Source organism: Diadema antillarum, unplaced genomic scaffold (assembly GCF_040938485.1).
Source record: "Diadema antillarum isolate AM-2024a unplaced genomic scaffold, OU_Dant_1.0 seq00000946_RagTag, whole genome shotgun sequence".
Classification (NCBI taxonomy): domain Eukaryota; kingdom Metazoa; phylum Echinodermata; class Echinoidea; order Diadematoida; family Diadematidae; genus Diadema; species Diadema antillarum.
This window is the reverse complement of record NW_027271795.1, coordinates 1,029,349-1,047,782: the sequence shown is the minus strand read 5'-3', so window position 1 is coordinate 1,047,782 and position 18,434 is coordinate 1,029,349. Positions and strand designations below refer to the sequence as shown.

The 18,434-nt window shown below is 40.2% G+C and overlaps 1 protein-coding gene across 1 annotated transcript in view; it reads right to left on the bottom strand.

Annotated features, from left to right (window-relative positions):
• The window catches only part of LOC139741708 (semaphorin-1A-like), a 139,650-nt gene that overhangs the window by 38,393 nt on the left and 82,823 nt on the right, over nucleotides 1–18,434 (bottom strand). The window contains exon 8 of the mRNA XM_071652292.1: nucleotides 4,127–4,251. Coding sequence (XP_071508393.1) covers nucleotides 4,127–4,251 — 125 coding nt within the window. The remainder of the gene's footprint in view (nucleotides 1–4,126; nucleotides 4,252–18,434) is intronic.

The following is an 18,434-nucleotide window of genomic DNA, read 5'->3' as shown; positions in this document are numbered from 1 at the left end:
TTTCTCTCCCCTCATCTCTTTTCTTCTCTCCTCATCTCTGTCCCGCTCTCCTCATCTCCGTCCCACTCTCCTCATCTCCGTCCTGCTCTCTTCATCTTCGTCCTTCTCTCCTCATCTCTATCCCTCTCTCTCCTTTTCTCTGTTGCCCTCTTCCCAGTTTCCTACTCTCTCTCTCTGCAGCTCAGCGTGCTCTGCTTCTCTTCCCCTTTGTAATATCATACATCATATCTGTCCAACCCCATAATGCGCCGACAAATGAGGCAGGCTCTAACGAATTACGTCTTCACCCTTGCACTCGATCGGCAACCGTGGTGGCTGCTGTGGGGAGACGGGTGGAAAAGTAATCACAATTATGAAATCATTGTCGGGGCGCATTGACCTTTTTCCAGCCAGACATGTATGCTCTCCCATGAGCGATAATTTCCTGATACAAATTGGCCCCAATTTGGTGCTGACAATCGGAGAAAACAAAGGGGATTTGAGTCCAGATTATGGGATATTCTAACGAAGTTTCCCCACATTTTTGTTTTTCAACCAGTGCTTGCGGGCTGAAGAATAAGAACCTTTTTGTTACCCTTCTCTTTGCTGCCATCCTTTATTATGCCAGTCCTGGAATAAACTTGCCTCGCTATAGCTCTATGGAGAGATGAACCATCGAACTGTACACTCATGCTAAAGTGAGCCTCAGCGATACTCCTAATATTGATGAGGGAAGATCATTATATTTTGCCATGAGAAATGTGCACCCATGGCCGAGCTCAATGAAACGAGAGTATGCCGAGGCCAGAGTTGAGATGAGTTTCTTGCTATTAATCGGGAGTGACTCACCTCAAGCAAACATTGCCCCATATAAATATTGATATTTTACAAAATTTGATTCACGGCCGATATAACACAGCTTGGCATTGCATGCAATATTTCATATTGATGAAATGAATATTAAGGTACCATATACACATTCTCCACGAAAATTGGCAAAGAAGGGGAAATGGAAGCCTAAGATCTCTCACTCCATAACTATAAAGTAGTAATACATTGCAACTTAGGATTTGAAAATTAGTATTCAAGTTTAGGCTGACTTAAAACAGTAAGCAACATGTGAAGATATCATCTTGAATCAGATGTCTGTTCGGGGCCTCTCAGTTTCTTGTCCATTTACAGATACAATAAATTCTATTGAAAAAAAGGAAAATTTCTGAGACTTTGCATCTCATAGACGAAAATGAAATTCTTAAATTGCACTTGTAACACAAACACTCTTAGAATATTAGACCAGTTTAGAATGAAGCAGGTATTAACCTGACTTTTTTAAAATAATTTATTTTATGCCGTCACAATTACATGAACAATGAATGCTATAAAGCAAGCCTCATCTCAGCAACCACAAGACTGATGGATGGAAGTCCCCTCTAAGAGGACAAGACGATGAGGATTAAGAGTCTTGCCCAGGGGCACAAACCCCTACAGTCAGGAAAGTTAACCCATGGAAGACCAGTCCTGACTTTACTTGAGCAGGTGTTTATGGGAAACATGTGTTATAGGGAAATCAGCTTGTCCTCTACAGGTTGAAGGAGGGAACTCCAGGGCCCCATTTCATAAAAAGTTGATATGATAGCAACTTTTGCTGGAATGGTCATTGTCATGGTAATGACAAGAATCCAGCTTCCTGATTGGCTGTTGCTATGGGAAGTTGTCATTCTAGCAAGAGTTGCTTTCATATCAACTTTTATGAAATGGGGCCCAGATCTCTTGTTCACGATCATTATCCATGGGGCCACAACAGCTCCTCAAGGTTCTAAGTCCTTTCCAATAAATATTCTCTAAAAGTTTGATTTCTCGCATTCTAAATGCAAAGGCCACACTGTTGTACTAATGACCTATAACTTTTCATATGATCATCAAACTGCAGAATGTGATAAAAATATCAACAGGGTTGCTTTGCTTTCTAGACCATGACATTATAATGAGCTACCATTAACCTGCTTTTGCTTATTGCCTCTATCAATAGCTCTGGGGACCAAGGAAAACAAAGGATTTTAATGTCCAGTCATGTAAGCTCTAAAAATGTTCGGATGAAGAAAAAATGAGATTTGATTTTGTCATGATGACTGGCACCAGAACAGCACATTAGTCCTCGCTATTTCCTTGTTTGTCAATATAAAAGATGAATGTATCAGATGATTACATTTATGTCTGCATACAGAAATAGCATCATATAACTGTTCTATTTTTGCCATGAATCAAATGACAAATCAAATGCCAAATTTCCTCCTATCAAAAAAATAATTTCTCCTGTTATGATATCCTAGGGTTTTCATGTTTTTGTTGTTTTGTGTGTACGTGTGTATGTGCGTGCGTACGTGTGTATACAAGAAAAAAATACTTCAGCCCTAATTCCCTTGCCACAATACTTTCGACACAAGTTCCTCCATTGAGGCTGAACACCAATGAGGCAGATTGGAATAAGAGCAGGGAGTTTAGGGAGTGTAGAACCGAAGGAAAGTTCAGAATTACATGGAAAAGCCACTAGTTTCAATACTGGTTACGACAGAATCCTCTCCTTTAGTACTCCAAAGAAGTACCAGCAGCTAAATCTTTACTACTGTAAGTAAATCTTCTCTCACAGATTGTGCTCTGAGCTGGTGTTAATTGCATTAAACTCCAAGTGAACCTGGATTAAGGGGTCTGCCGAAACCTATTTTCTTGAACCTCAGTGGTGGGCGGCGAGACTGCCCATCCGTTCTGCCTCTCTGGTTGACCACACGCCACTGCCCGCGAGTGGTCACCTCTCGCTTGGCCTGCACACCACACCGGATCTTCGGGGGCGGAGGAGCAAGACGCTGCCAATGTAACCTACTTCGCACTGCGCCACCGTAGAGAATGTCTATAAACATAGTCTCGCCAATACAACATGGGCATGGTGAAAGGTGGTAGGCTTGGTACATGTAATATTTCCTTGAGTGCTTGAAAATACCTGTCACACACATATACATATTCAAATGCACACACACACACACACACACACACACACACACACACACACACACACAAACACACACACACAAACACAACAAAAAACTTACATATATTATATGCAGACACAAACATATGCATGTAAAACATACAACATACATATGCACATCACAAGCATTACTTCTACATTAAACAAACTATTCACTAACAATGGCTATTGACTCTGAAGAGAATGGGAACAATACTTGTGAATTAAATGCTTTTTGGGTGTACAGTTCAGCATTTGTGCTTGAGATATACATAATAGCATCATACTAGTAATGCAAGTGTTGCTTCCAGCTTCTCACTAGCATACATACTACATTCTTTTACAATTGCCAACGTATCCACCACTGAGTTGAAGGTAAAACTTACAGCTACTTGAAACCATAAATCAAATACAACCATTAAGAAAGACACATGAGCACAGCTTGCCACTGCATACTCATACTTCCCCCCTCAACCAGTGAGACTGTCTAATATTTTGCAGCAACATTATCACGCAACAATGGCAGCCAACATAAAACAAAGAAAAAACAAGAAAAAAATACACCCTAGAGTCTAATCATCTCCAGAGGGTGTCCCACATTACCACACAAGACCTTTAACTCTTTATGTGCCATGTTCACACGCTCGACTAAGTCGACGGCGTGCCAAGTTCGTATATTCTGCTCAAACGCACAATCCCGCCAAAGCCAATCGATAAATCGCCAAACGCTTCTCACGATTCCATTTCTGTCACATGTACACGTGTAGGTTGCATTCTATGCGGTGATCAACTATCGAGTGGTGTACCCTACTGGACTTGCAAGTAAATTATATGATTCTGTCACTGTTTTGTGAACAAAAGTCATGCCTCCACAATAATGTAGCTACAGGCCATATGAAAGAAAACCAATCACAGATTTGTCATACAATTTCCATCAAGGCAAAGCTTGGCATTTTCTCTACAACTTTGCATATTACATGTCCACAGTATAACAAAAATCTGCAATTTGAAAAACAGAATATTTTCCCAAAGCACGACTAAGTTGTTGTCTCAGAATGTGGCACGCAGGGATTTACACCATGGCACATAACGAATTAAACTAAGCCTGTCTTACTGCTGACTTACCACACAGACTTGGGCCACCCTGGAGTAGACGATCTTCTCCACATTGCTGGCCTCTGATGCCTCCTCTCGGAAGAAGAAGTACATCTTGCCGTTGTACTCGATGGGATCGCCGACAAAGTGGGGGGCTGTTGGAGAACAGAGCAGAGAAGAAAAACATCTGGAGGGGTAAAACACTGACTAAATCTGTAAATCATCTGGGAATCAAAAATTTAAAAAGAAAAGGAGTGATCATCTAAGCTTCATATGCATGGTCACCACCAATATCCCTATTTTCATGGAAATGTGAAACACTGAAATTCGAAAATAATTCTATCTTCTTTAAATGATATCTGTTCAACTTGAAAATATTATAGTCATTCTCCTTAATAATACAGAGTGACATTCATAGCAAAACTTTGAATAGCATTTACATAAATGGTGAAAATGTTACCATCCTACTTTGCTTGAATTTCCTTACTTATTTCTTTAGGGGAAGGCTAGTAACTGATCAGTGGGAATCAGTGGAAATGCTGGGAGATGATTGTTCCAATCCTTATGGGATTCATTCAAGAGTTCATTGTATATCTATTGTTGTGTGAAAATGATTTGCTTCAGAACGGTCTCATATTCAAGTAATGTGCAGATTAATGCTCCGTCACTGACCAGGGACGCTAACCTGGAAGCATTAAACTGCACATTACTTGAATATGAGACCATTCTGAAGCAAATCATTTTCACACAACAATAGATATACAATGAACTCTTGAATGAATCCCATAAGGATTGGAACAATCATCTCCCAGCATTTCCACTGATTCCCACTGATCAGTTACTAGCCTTCCCCTTTAATGTATTGTGTTTGTAAAACACACATTTGTGCAAATGGGGCTGGATAATTCAAGGGGGGGGGGGGGGGGACTTGCTGCAATACCATAGTGGTTGCCTGCAGAACTGCTCAAGGAAAGGAAATTGATTGATCAGGAACTGCAGAGCATATATTGTGCAACATCACAACATGTTTCTGCATACATTACATCCTGTCTAAGGAAGACAAATGTAGATTTGTGAAGATATCAGAGTGTGCAAGTATAGCCCATGGGATAACAATCATTCAATGAGTATAGACATAAAGATATCAATCAATACAGGCCTATACATGGAATATGAATCAGGAGTGAAGTGGATAATGTCTTGCTAGTACTAACAACCCAAAGTCATAAAGGGACAATTCGTCTGTATTCACCTAGGCAATTACAATTTCAAAGAACTTTGGGATGCGCTTTTCATTGAATATTATTAGCCTACTTGATATCTACTTATTGCCTGACCAAAACTTTCATTGCCTTCATCATACCGATGAGTTACACCACTTTCAGTTTTTCTTCGCACACAAAAGAACCTTTGTTCTATTAAAGTCACTCATCATGAATGGGCCGTGGTATTGGTGGTTGGTTAGGAGTGCTTTCTCGTGACACTTTGCTATTATCATCCGAGGTGACATTGTAAGGAAAGAATGGCTCATTAATTAGCTCAGGGACTTTTTGAAGTGCGGCGAGACGTAGCCTGAATGAGTATAGAGACTTCTCCCTCCTCCTCCTTTATAAAACTCGGTTTCATAAAGGAAATCAAAGGGTAGGTGATTGATTTTCCCTTTCACCTCGGGACTTAATTCCTCCGATGCTTCCTTGAAAGCACGATAGCTCAAAGACACTCAAGTCAGTGTACGACCATCATCAGTTTCAGGCAGAGAGGGAAAGTTTCTCTCCAAGAATCAACAGCTCGGATGAAATTTGCTCTCGATAATGCACAGTTGTGATCAGAGAAAACCACTCTGTGCCTTTCATGAGAAGGGGTAAATTCTGAAAAAAATAACAAAAAACGTAGGTTCAAAGCAACTGAGCACTTTGTTCTCAAAGCAACACAAGTCGTTATCACTGGGTGAAGCATCACACAAATGATATCCATTTCTCGCCGACGTCGCTCCTCCAATGTGCATCTATGTCGCCCTCAGGCGCACACATGAGTATGGATTTATGCGTGGCTGCTTCCTCACTCACCACTCCAAACTGCATAATGGATGTCAACAGCACTCTAGGCATAGGGGGTGATCCTCAGCACATTAGCAGACTTTCATTCACACTTTTTTTATTGGTTCTCTAACCCCCCCCCTTCCCCCACTTACCTATCAGCACAAATAAAACCCTAAACGACAAAAGCAAAACATATAATCCACTGCCACATCCGTACATGTGACCAAGAGATAGAAATTTCATTCATTTAGCTGTCCCTTCTATTTGACACACGCTTACTGTGATGAAGGCGTCCCAAGCATACTGTGATGGTGGGTTCCCACACACACATGCACACACAAAAACATCTATCAAAACTGCAGACAAGAAGGAAATCATCCTTTGGGAGAAGTTTGGGCACTGTGAGAGCTGTTTTCTGCCTGCCGATGAGGACTAAATTCAGACAGGTTGGCTGGCATCCTGCATGACCTACGAACGAACATGACATATTCTGCAACGTGAATCTATCTTAGAGAAGAACATTTATACTAAAGACCGATGCTCTGAGAAAAGATGGGCTATCAAATTCCTTTGAAATCTCTATTTCCTGGGCCCTCTACAACAAACAGGCTCATGCCATTGCTAGATTGTAGGCTCATTATTATTATTATTATCATTATTTTTATTGGGGGGGGGGGAGGGTGGGTTAAAGTAAAGAAGCTCTTCACTGGGTGGATAAATTGGAGATGGGGGGGGTGGGGGGAGAAAAGAGGGTTAGCACAAATGATAAGCCTCATCCGTGAAAGCAAAAGCCACTTGAAAAGTGCCTCCACGACTCTGGGAAACCCAACTCCCCTATGATTCAAAGAGCAATCAGTAAGACCAGCCTGACATTATAACCAGTCCTCCAGGGTATTTCTGCAGATTATATCTGTGCGAATACTTAGCCGAGGAAGAGAAGAGAAATGTCAGCCGCCTTGGATGCATTCTGAGCTTCTTTCCAGTCCCCCCCCCCCCCCCCCCAACCTCTATCTCTCTCGTTTTGATGAAATTATCCCTACAGAGCATACACTTATGATGATGACACTGGAAATTGAATTAGAAAGGAGTATCAATCATCTTTTCAACGTTTTCACACTCGAGCAGATCATTGATGGGGCCTAAGCAACTGCTTCTTCCTTCCACTTTCCAAACTGTTATTTTTTTTTGGGGGGGGGGGAGGGAGGAGGAATGGAGAGGGGCGTGGCATGGGGAAATTCAAAGGCAGGGGATCAGCTGATATGGTACATCCATCCATCTTGCAACCACTCTACACAGGGTTGGAACCTTCCATTGATGATGCTATCTGATCTCTATTTTATTATGGGGGTGGGGGAGGGGGAGATAAGTAATCAGTAAACGTCTGGTATACACATATATTGATCTGTCTATCTATGTATTTATCTATCTGCCAATCTGTCTATTTATCTCCTTATCTACCTGTACAAATATATGAATACATAAATGAATATAGATATATGAATTGACTGAATCGTGATTATATCCTTGATAATTCACAAAATCACGTGCATACAATTGGTTTGTATCTCGACCAATCAAAAGCATGCGCAGAGTGTCGATCCTGGCATTCTCCCTGCTAAATTAATTCATTTTCGTGTGCATGGTATCGCCTGGGAACTATTCAAATGATCGTCGTCAATGCATACATGTCATACAATACCACTGTTTTTCCCACAGATATGGAACCCAGTGTGGAGCCCTAAGGGGTTCCATCTCTATTCTGTCACGCTCCTCTCCTATTTCTGGTTGATACAACTAATCTTGTGTCCGTTTCTTCACTTCTCCATTTCTGTTCTCCGTGCTGATGACACAAACATGAACGCACCTCACAGCCTCTTTTGGAAACTTGAGACACAAGAAAATGACTAATTGGTTACCACATCTTTACTCCAACGATGCTACTGCATGGCTTAAAAAGTATGACTGTACAAATGTGATGCCTTTTACACACCCAAGATTTATCGTTGTTGTATTCATTTGGATAATTAGGACCAGTAGAAATTTGAATATTGAATCAATTGCTGAGTGTCATTTAAAGGATAATATGCCTTACTCTTACAGGAATACTAATAATATATTACGATGGCAATACTAAAACACATCTGTATTCTTTCTATAAAGTGCGTGCAATATTTAATCAGAAAGAGAATTGTTTACATAACTTAGGATGTATCTCTTTCGCTTGACCATATCTCCACTACTTTAATGTCACTTTATCTGGTGTGGGAAGAAGATTAGAACCTCCTCATAAACTAGAATTGAATGCATTAAATAAACAACCTGCGCCCACTCCCTCCTTAAAGTACATTCAAGACATCATCATAAACCTGTGTGACATTTAACGACCGACTCTTCTCATTTTGTGCAAGTTTCATTTTAATATACCATCATTGTCATCGACGAGAATAAATAGACTATATTGAGCAGGGCTGAGCTGTTATAGGACTTTTGATGATTTGTGCTCCATAACTACCATAAATAAATGATAAAGTCATATCCCACAAAGCTAACCTATTAAGGATATCAGTTTCACTTTCTTTTTGTTTGTTTTTAGCATTATTTCCAAAGAAATCCACTGAGCTTTGAAATCCCACCCATAATCTCTGCTTTAAAAATACTTAAGAGATAAACAGGAAATCATTTCTTTTTTTTCCAGTGAAACTTCTTTGAGCAGGAAGTATGGCCAGAAAAATTTCCCCAGTTAGAAGTGTGTTTCACTCACAAATAAAAAGAGAAATATGATAACATATGATAATGTTCAAAGGAAATAGTCCACTTCCCTCATCCTCATCCAATATTCTAAAGGTTCCGTCTAAACTTTAGGTGCCTGGCTTTTTAATATGGCATACAGATCTTCGTAGTAATACCATCTGCGCCCGTGAAAAAACAGCAACAAAACAAACATGTCCTGGAAGTTTTCTGCTTGTATATCCTTATCATAAATGTTAATGATATCTACAACCAAAACATGAAAGTCTCATCAGTGGAACAGGCCAGTTTCCCACGTAATGTGAAAGAATGATAGATCAAAAATGTATCCATACGCTGCCATGATATTTCTCTACAAGCTTTCAACATCATGAGATTCTGCCTCTTGGATAACCAATACTGTATGCTCCATTCTTTTTAACAAGCCTAATTTTTGTGTGTGTTTGTGAATCAGGACTTCCCGATAATTTCAGGATTGGCTAAATTCGCGATCATGGAGTAGAGTAATGAGTGGAGAAATGCATGCGTGCACGTCACATTCATATCAAGATCAGATTGAGTAATTACGTGCATTATTTATAAATTTGCAAACAGCACTGAAGTCATGACAGTCGTAGAAACATAAACCTCGCAAAATTTATGGTGTACACAGCAGTATTCATCAACATTTTCTTTGCCATTTTTTAAAAATTCTTATCACTACATGCATCATACCTAACTCACAGCAAAAGCAGGCAAATATCTTGAGTTGCTACATAAGCTTTTACAACTTTGAAATAATTACTCTAAAGCCCCACCCAAAACATGTAACGTGGGGAAACACGATCTGTAAGTCACAAACATTGCCAAAAAAAGATCAACGGTCACAAGACCCTTTCCATTCATCAAAGTGTTTCAGCGGCAATGTGAAAACCATATTTGGATGTGGCCATCGGAAAGGTGTGTCCTTAGAATGTCTTAATCACATCTTGGCACACCGAAGGCTCTGAACAGATGCAGGTTTGGCTTTTAATTTGATGTCATCATATATTGAGGTGGGGGAGGGGGAGGGGGTAATCCTTCGCTTCAGCTTATTTTACCCCTTTTTCTATAATTGATTGGAGGTAAGTTGGCACACTGCTGGCTCTGAACGGATGCATGTTTAGCTTTCAATTTGATGACATCATATTTTGAGGAGGTTGGGGTGGGAAAGGGTGAGCCTTTGCCACAGCTTCTTCCCCTTTTTTTTTCTATAAATGATTGGGAGGTAAATTGGCACACTGCTGGCTCTGAACAGATGCATGTTAAGCTTTTAAAATGATGTCATCACATTTTCTAGGCAGTGTTTGTGGGGGTGGGGGGGGGGGGGGTGGGAAGAGATGGTGATCCTTTTCCACAGCTTCTTTTTCCCTTTTCTTCTTTAATTGATTGCTGGAAACTCTCATGGGCAAGACAGAGAACGAGCAGTGTTGCACCTGTACAGGAACGATGTCTCGGGGGCTTACCAGCTAAAAAAGGGAAGGATGAAATGAGGAAAAGAAGTGCTACTTGGCAAGCCAAGTTGTAGAAAAGGCGCAGCCACAGAAAGAGAGGGAGAGAGAGAAGGAGTAGGCCCCTGGGGGAAACTAGCACATGACAAGATAATTGACACATTTAAAACCAAATGAACAGACAGGGGAGAAGAAGGTATTAACAGACCCGTCTGTCTGTCTGTCTAGCATATGACACTGCCAAGCCATTATAACATCATCTGCAGATGCCTACTAGTCTAGGGCAAAGACTTTTCGTGTTTTTGGTATTCTAAAGCGACAAACTAAGCTCAGCCCACAATCTTCCTTCTTTTTTTTCATTAGAAAACATAATGGCTAATAGTTTGATGTCTGAATGTCTAATATTAGGTATAATTTGAACATAGTACTACATTGCACCTTCAAGGTACTATACTACCTTTTGCTTATAAAATGGAATATGCAAACTACTATGTATGACCTCCTCAATGGGAACCTACAGCTTCACTGGTTACCTTTCTACCAAATCCTTCCCAGAATAAAGACCTGTCCAATTTGCTCCAATTAAAAATCAATTACAAATTCAATAGTATGCTTAATTTTACAGCATTGTTGAAGGAAAGCACATCATAGTCAAGATTGCTGATAAATTGCTCACAAGGGTAATTCAAAGTCCCAAACTCCTTCAAATGCACATGGAGAAGTATACACTTGACAAAGTTCCAGAAAGCGACTAAAGATTTCGTGAGGAAAAAGCCACAAATAAGGATATGAGATGTGAGACCAGACAGTGATCTTGTTTTTTAGTATTAAAAAAATCAGAATTCATTTATAATTTTTTTTTAAAATCATCATAGCAAATTTTTGCACTGAAAAAGAGAAGACTCTTAATGAGTCTATGACTCATCAACTGCTCTCTTCACTGATAATCTGGTGTCAAATACTTTTCCTGAGAGACAAGTATCCATTGCCTGCACGAACACCAGTCATGTATAAAGGGAGAAGGGGGTATATCAACATCAACAAGAGAAACAAAACCTATTCAAGAGGTGCTGTATTGAATTTCACTTCCTTCTTCACTTTCGGTGAGAAATTACGCCTTGAAATGCAATTCCATACCATTTTCAAGGTGACCTGGGTAACGAGAGTAATAATTGATGAACAGAATGGGTAATCAAGCTTAAAAAAAAAATTACAAAATTATGGGATCTTAACAGTTTCACACGTTTTCATTGGATAGAAATATTGGGCACAAAAACACACAGGTACATTGGCTAAGGCAATGATGGTGCTCCTCACAACGCTCCCACTGATGAGTACATAAAGATATCATTAAAATTACGCGTTCGGTCAATACTACACAATTGCAGCCCCTTTTGCCAAAAAGCTATTGCTGCTAGGTTTTATACTGAAATTTAGTACAGCTTTATGGAAACTTTGTGTGGTGTGGACATCACCACCCCCTCCAATTTGGGTATGTGGTTTATACTTGATGTTATCATTTTGAGAACGCATGTTATGATGTAACATCGGGACACTCTATTTCACAACTTTCTTCTTTTAGGTGTGACTTCACCTAAACTTTTACCATTGCGTTCATCTGATTTTAACTTTTGTTTAAATCAGAGCCAACATGGCAAGTACAATATGGAATTTCACTCCAATTTACAGAAGTGGGGTGAAGAGCGAACATGGCCCATCTGCTTCTGGAGGAGAACCTTGCTATCATATCTGGGTCTGTGAACGCATCGCCACAGCGGAGTGGAGGATGATGGCAGTATATGAAGGTCTTTAAAAACGCATCTTGCTGGGCATGTCTCCCGAGCCAGGTGATAAGATGTGAATCATGAGCTTATTTTATGTTGGGACTGAACAGGTGAAGGGGAGCAGCAGGGACTCGAGGTTGGCAGCAAAGAGTTGATCCTATCCTTCTTTTCAATTCTGCACTGATTAAAGTTTTTTCTTTCTTTTATTGTTCTCTTCTGTGCGCGAGTGTGTTTGTGTGTGTGTAGTGATTAACAGACACAGGTTTTTTTTTTCCAGCTTTATTTCTTCCCTTCCTGCAAGTTAACATTCCGGGAAAAAATGCCATCGGAAACACAATGAAGAGTACAGAAACAACAAACCAAACACAAATCTGAGGTCGCCCCAATCCAGTTAGCATTGAGGACTTGCCACATCAAAAGAGCACAAAACAGCAAATAAAAGATAAATAGACAAAAAGAAAGAAAAGGTAATTCAAATTTGAAGAAATTTTACAATGCCTGAATTATGAAAACACACTAACTCTCTGATTAATATTAGATAGCATGTCTTACATGACCAAGACAAATATCCAGTATAAACCTGAGTGTTCAGGAAACATTATCTCTTCGCATGATATGTTTTTAATATGCGAAACAAAAACCGGAAGTGAACTCTGCAAAATGGCTACTTTCTCACAACAGTATCCACACGGATGCCTTTGGTATGTATTTCAATCTACCTAACCAACTCTCATGTAGTCATTAAACACCTCTTTTGCCTAACAATTTGGCTCATGTTGTAGTTTCTCAAGATATCAGGTAAGTGAAAAGGGGTTTCCTGCTCAGAAGTGTCTGCAAATAAATAATTCCTACTCACGCAGTGCTCTTCTTTTTTTTTTTGGGGGGGGGGGAGGGGGTGGGTTACCATCGTTCATTCTATATTTTAACATAATCTGATTTGCAAGTTGTATTTCAGGGCAACATCCTTTACTCTGATTTTCATGATTGGAAATTTCCATTCCTGAAGAGTCTCAACAATATTAAACATTCATTAGGACTACGCACGATCAGACTGATATTAGCAAGTTGATGTCAGCTGCTCAAAGAGGAATTTGACATTTAACGCCATTAGAGACGACGAGGAGGAACTTGTACCTCGGAGTGAAGACAATGGCTTCCAGTTGTCGCGTGGCGATTGCGATCTCGTTCATTTTTGCCGGTGAGGGTAAGAGGACTCCGGAATACGGGGTGGTGGTGGATGGCATGTTCGGTGGCCATCATTAAAGGCCGGGGAACCAGCCAATCCACCTGGGAAAGGTGACATGTGGGCGCTGATGGATGGACTGGAAGCTCATCACAACAGTGTGAGCGGTCTTGTTGGTTACGAGCCCTCGATGGTCTCGGGTCTCTCCCCATCTCTTTCTACTCCATCCCAAACACCTTTCTTTTTCTTGTTCGATTCACAATTTGCCTCTTCAAATCTAATATTATACCTTCACATGTGCTGATCTACGACATGTGGAATACTCATGTAATTTTTCATCAGTGCCATCAAGAGCACCAATTGCCTCCCCCCCCCACCCCATCTTTTCATCTACTCATTACTTCGCACGTATCAATGAGATGCAAGCTCCTATTTCTAATATCAACTCATAGAGACGTAAACTGATGCCATGCAAAAACATGGCATAGACCGTGGACAATCAACTCGATACCACATATTGCTGATAATGAAAACAGGAATAAATCTGCATCCAGTAACCTTAAGAAAGCCATTTGCACCACATGGTCGTGTGAATCGATGGCAAAGGAGCGAGTTAGCGCATGACCACATTCTTGAATGAACTTCATTACTACACAAGCCAAACGGTGCCAGGTCTACGTAGCACAGGTGTGATTTAAAAAAAAAAAAAAGTGGACTGAAATGAAAAAAGATGATTTTCAGGCTGTCGATCTGACTGGAAAAAAAAAAACAACTTTGCAGACCTTGGCGTGTGAAGTTCTCTTCCACACACATTTCCTTTCTTTGTGCCCACCACCATGAGAAAAAGATTACAAACATTTTCAGTGCAAGGACAATGCATACCACTTCGCTGCAGACTTTTGTAGAGCCTGTTATAAAGTTATAGTGGAAACAATCTTTAAAAAAAAAAAGTCCAAAAAAAAGAGTCAGATCCTCTCTTTGTCTGATTAAGCAGCTTCCAGCTAAAAGCTCTTATTTGTTAAACAAGAGGGAGGACAAAATGAAATAGGTTTATTGGAGCTTAAAGTGATGACTAATGTGATAATCATGTCAATACACCTTATTTGCTATTAGTTGTAAAATGTAACATACAGCTCTGAGAAGTGTTACAATTCTGTCTTTTATAGTTTTGAGACAAACGGGATGATTACTCCCATGAAGTGTAGAGAGTGAAAGAAGATCGGGAACAAAGAGTGACTAGAGAGGAAAAAAAGCAACAGAATAGAGAATGAATTATAGAGTGAATAGAGAATGAGTAGAGATTGAATATAGAGAAATAGAGCAAAAACATAGAGACTGAACAGAAAATAAAAGCATAGAGAATGAATTGAATATAAGCACAGATAGTGAACAGAGAGTGAATAGAGAATCGGGGAATAGAAATACCACGATAATAGATAATGCAGTGTAAGACGGGAAGTGTGCCAGGTCATGTGAGTGAGATAATATACTCCACTGTACCATCGATGGTATCATGTGACAAAATTCACACTCAATTCTCGCATGCGTCTTTTGTGCAAAAGTCTAAAATTACCACCCTGAAAACCATGGTTTTTCGCAACATTTCTTGTGGTGTATTTTTATTCATATAAAAAAAAAATACAATGCAAATAAATGGCAGGCATATTTCACCGTATAAGTGTGAGTGCACCTTATCATAATTTCTCAATGATAAAGCCAATGCTTCACCCGAAACATGATACACGTTAGCTTGACCTAGAAAAATATTACTGGTCATGCTAACTGGTGATTTCTTGGAAATTGGAAGACTGAAAGTGAAAGGAAAACATAGATAGTAAAGATGGCACATACCGGCAGAAAAAAAAAAAAAAATCAGCCAAAACCATACATGAACTTTCACTAAGTTGAAGGAAAATTTTCAGCTTCAGAGTGACGAAATTACTTTTCTGTTTTTTTCAAATGAGAAATTTTCCAGATCAATTCTCGACAGTACATCCTTTCTTTAGTGTGCACAGCAAGGTACATGGAATCTTTCATGAATATCAGTACAAAATGATTTAAAGTACATTTGTTGTCTTTGGAGAGGGGGGGGGGAAGGGAAGGAGGGAGGTGGCTTTAAGATGTCTTTTAACAATTGGAATAGGACTGGCTTGGCCATATGTAGAAGATAGCCGGTGAAGGCTATGGGTGCACTCCCATGGGGGGGGGTCTGCTCAGTCTGGTCTCTGGCTGCATTTATGAACTTTCCCATGTTTGCATTTACAAATGCTTTTGGGATTGCTTTTCTTGAGTTGTTGCGTTTATCAACTCTGTTGCGAGTCGATTGGAAGGCCTTGTTGGTGCGCAGCTCCCTTGTACAGTTTGACTCGAAGCGCAAAGATGTGTACATACATGAATAGTTGGCAGTGGTTGGCGTGGGCAGGTCCAAGCCATAAATGCATTTCAAAACCACTGTGCCTTCATCAACTCTACAGAAACACTTTTCTGGCTCAAACGTGTTTGCGATCGCAATTTTTTCGGTGTTTCAGAAATGTCTCCCCAACCCCATAATCAAGACAGCTTTGTGTTTATCAAGTGCCCAAAACTCCCTGAAAGTTGTTTGGAAACCTTAATTCTGAGCCAGAAGTGAGTTGATTAATTCACCCTCTGACTGCAAAGTTCTGAAAGAGATGACTGATGTGTGAAATGGCCAGAAGCATAGTTTCATCTTTTACGGATGACCAAGGGTACTTTTATTCACAGCAACGTCGACTGTCAAATATGGGTCACATTTGGCTCTTCTTGGAGGCAAATTCTTACCAAATGCCGATGACAATGTGCCATTCATCATCTGATAGAATCAAAATTTATCACTGACTTATTTCCTTTCAAATACCACGTCTTGGTATAGAATTTAGGGTAAGTTAGGGTAATTAATTAGGCACAGGTCTTGCTAATGCATTTACCAGTGTGCCAGTGTATCTCTATCAAATTTAGGTACGATGTAAGTAGGAGATGACAACTGTGGATTCATTGACTGATAAATGACTTCTTTAGCTTACTTATTTCCAATAAAAAAAAAATAACATTAATCTTTCTTCATTAAATAGCAGTACGGCAGGACCTGCGACAAATTCCTTTTTATCCCACCCTGCAAAATTCACTTTGAGCAAGATATATTGACACTTTGGTAATTTATGAGTTTTTTTTTTTTCCAAGACCCTTTCTGCAATCTCTTCCTCAAAAAGCCACTTGAAAAAGCTGCATGGTGCCATGTGTTCACGCATGATTTAGAAACTTGAATCGTCTGGATATTTCGGCAAAAATGGTTTGATGAATTGTCCCCTTTAATTGATGGGGTACCATGGACGGCTGCACACACCATGCTTCGTTAGCCCCTCAACGGGCCATGCCGGGGTCAGGGGTCACCGCCAGGGCTTTCCAGTTGGTTGAGACTAGGGACACACAACAGCATCTTTAACTCTTAACGTGCCATGGTCGCCGAACGGCGACCTTAGTCCTGACGTGCCATGGTCGCCGATCGGCGACTAAGAACAGCGAGAAAAGCATTGATCATTTAAGTTCTTGTGGTACCGTAATGTGTTACACCAAGCAACTGCCAATGATATGTACTAGTAGCTGATTAGCATAGCCATCGTTTCCACCAAAAATATGAGCATGCTTACATTGGAAAATTTTGAGTAAATACACGATTTTTCAGCTAGATGTATTTTTTTCACATCGGGAAAATCCGCAGCGGGGGCACCCTCTGCGAGATGTGTATGGATCAAAGATCTCATAGGTAAACCACGCGTGTGTATGGTATTGACTCTGCGTGTATTGTCTATGCGGTTCCACTCGCATTGTTCCGCTTGGACGCTGTCCTGCGGGAAGCTGCTTTGATTTTGTCCCTCAGAGAGGGTCAGCTTTCGTTCGTCGGTCAAGACTTTCATCCTTTTGTTTTGGTGAACATCACTAATCGTCCCTACGCTAGCATAGGAATTGCGCGTGGACAAAGGCCTGCCGATTTCAATAGAGTACGCCCGTCCGCGGTCCGAGTAGACAAAAGGAGGATTAGCAGGTTCTTCCTTCGCAGGTGGACAAAAGACACTATTCCAGGGCCCGGGACAATTACTTTAGTTTCAAATACAGGATCTGGGACCAAAGGACTCAGATTTGGGAATGAATTACTGAGGCAGAAAGAGAAATTGCTAAGACAAAATAAACTGCTAGTATCTTTGGAATCATACAATTCTAGAAGGCAGTTTTGTTATCATTTGAAAGAGGAAATGTTGCTCTAAAACTTTCTCACAGAGTCAAGGGAGCGTTCCATTGAAGAAAAAACAAGACTGACTCTTTTTTTCCATACTACACAAACATTTCTAATGATTTTTTTGATGTATCAAATACTTGTGCAATATTTCAGATTCAGATAGATATTGTGGCAAACTGACTGCATGACACGAAAGAGCAAACATTTCTTAATATATGTTGTGTAGAACTCAATTCAAAACAGTCAATAGTTTCAGAGATATGGCGGTTTTAAATTTCATTGTCAGTCCAGTTTCGAAACGTTCTGGCGTTAGGTAAAAACCTCTGGCACGTTAGGGGTTTTGGGCCTGGCACATTAAGAGTTAAAAGTTCACACTGTGTGTGAGAGGGAGAGAGATATTGCAGCATGAAATATGGGATATCACTGATGCACCCCTGGGGGGGGGGGGGGGGAATTAGGCGGCGCCCGAGGGCTGCACTCAAAAATATTGACAACATCGCTATCAATTTCCCCATCAACATGCATGCTGCATATAAATGGAAGACATAGTATGGGGCTACATGCAGACTACCCATGCCGTCGAAACATTACCGCAACATACATGTGGAAAAAAAAAAATTATGACGTGACTGTTAAAAAAAAAAAATACATATACACATATTCCAAATTCTGACTTGCAAGTCATGCGGCTAACATGTATTGAGAAGTTTTACGAATCCAAAAATAATGCTGATGTCACCACAATCATAGACTGCATTATAAACATACAAAAAAAATATCACATTAATCCCTGGACTGAGCAATAAGGAGTGTTTCAAGTGGCAAGAGGACCATAATGTACAAAAAAATCCCCAGCCTATGAT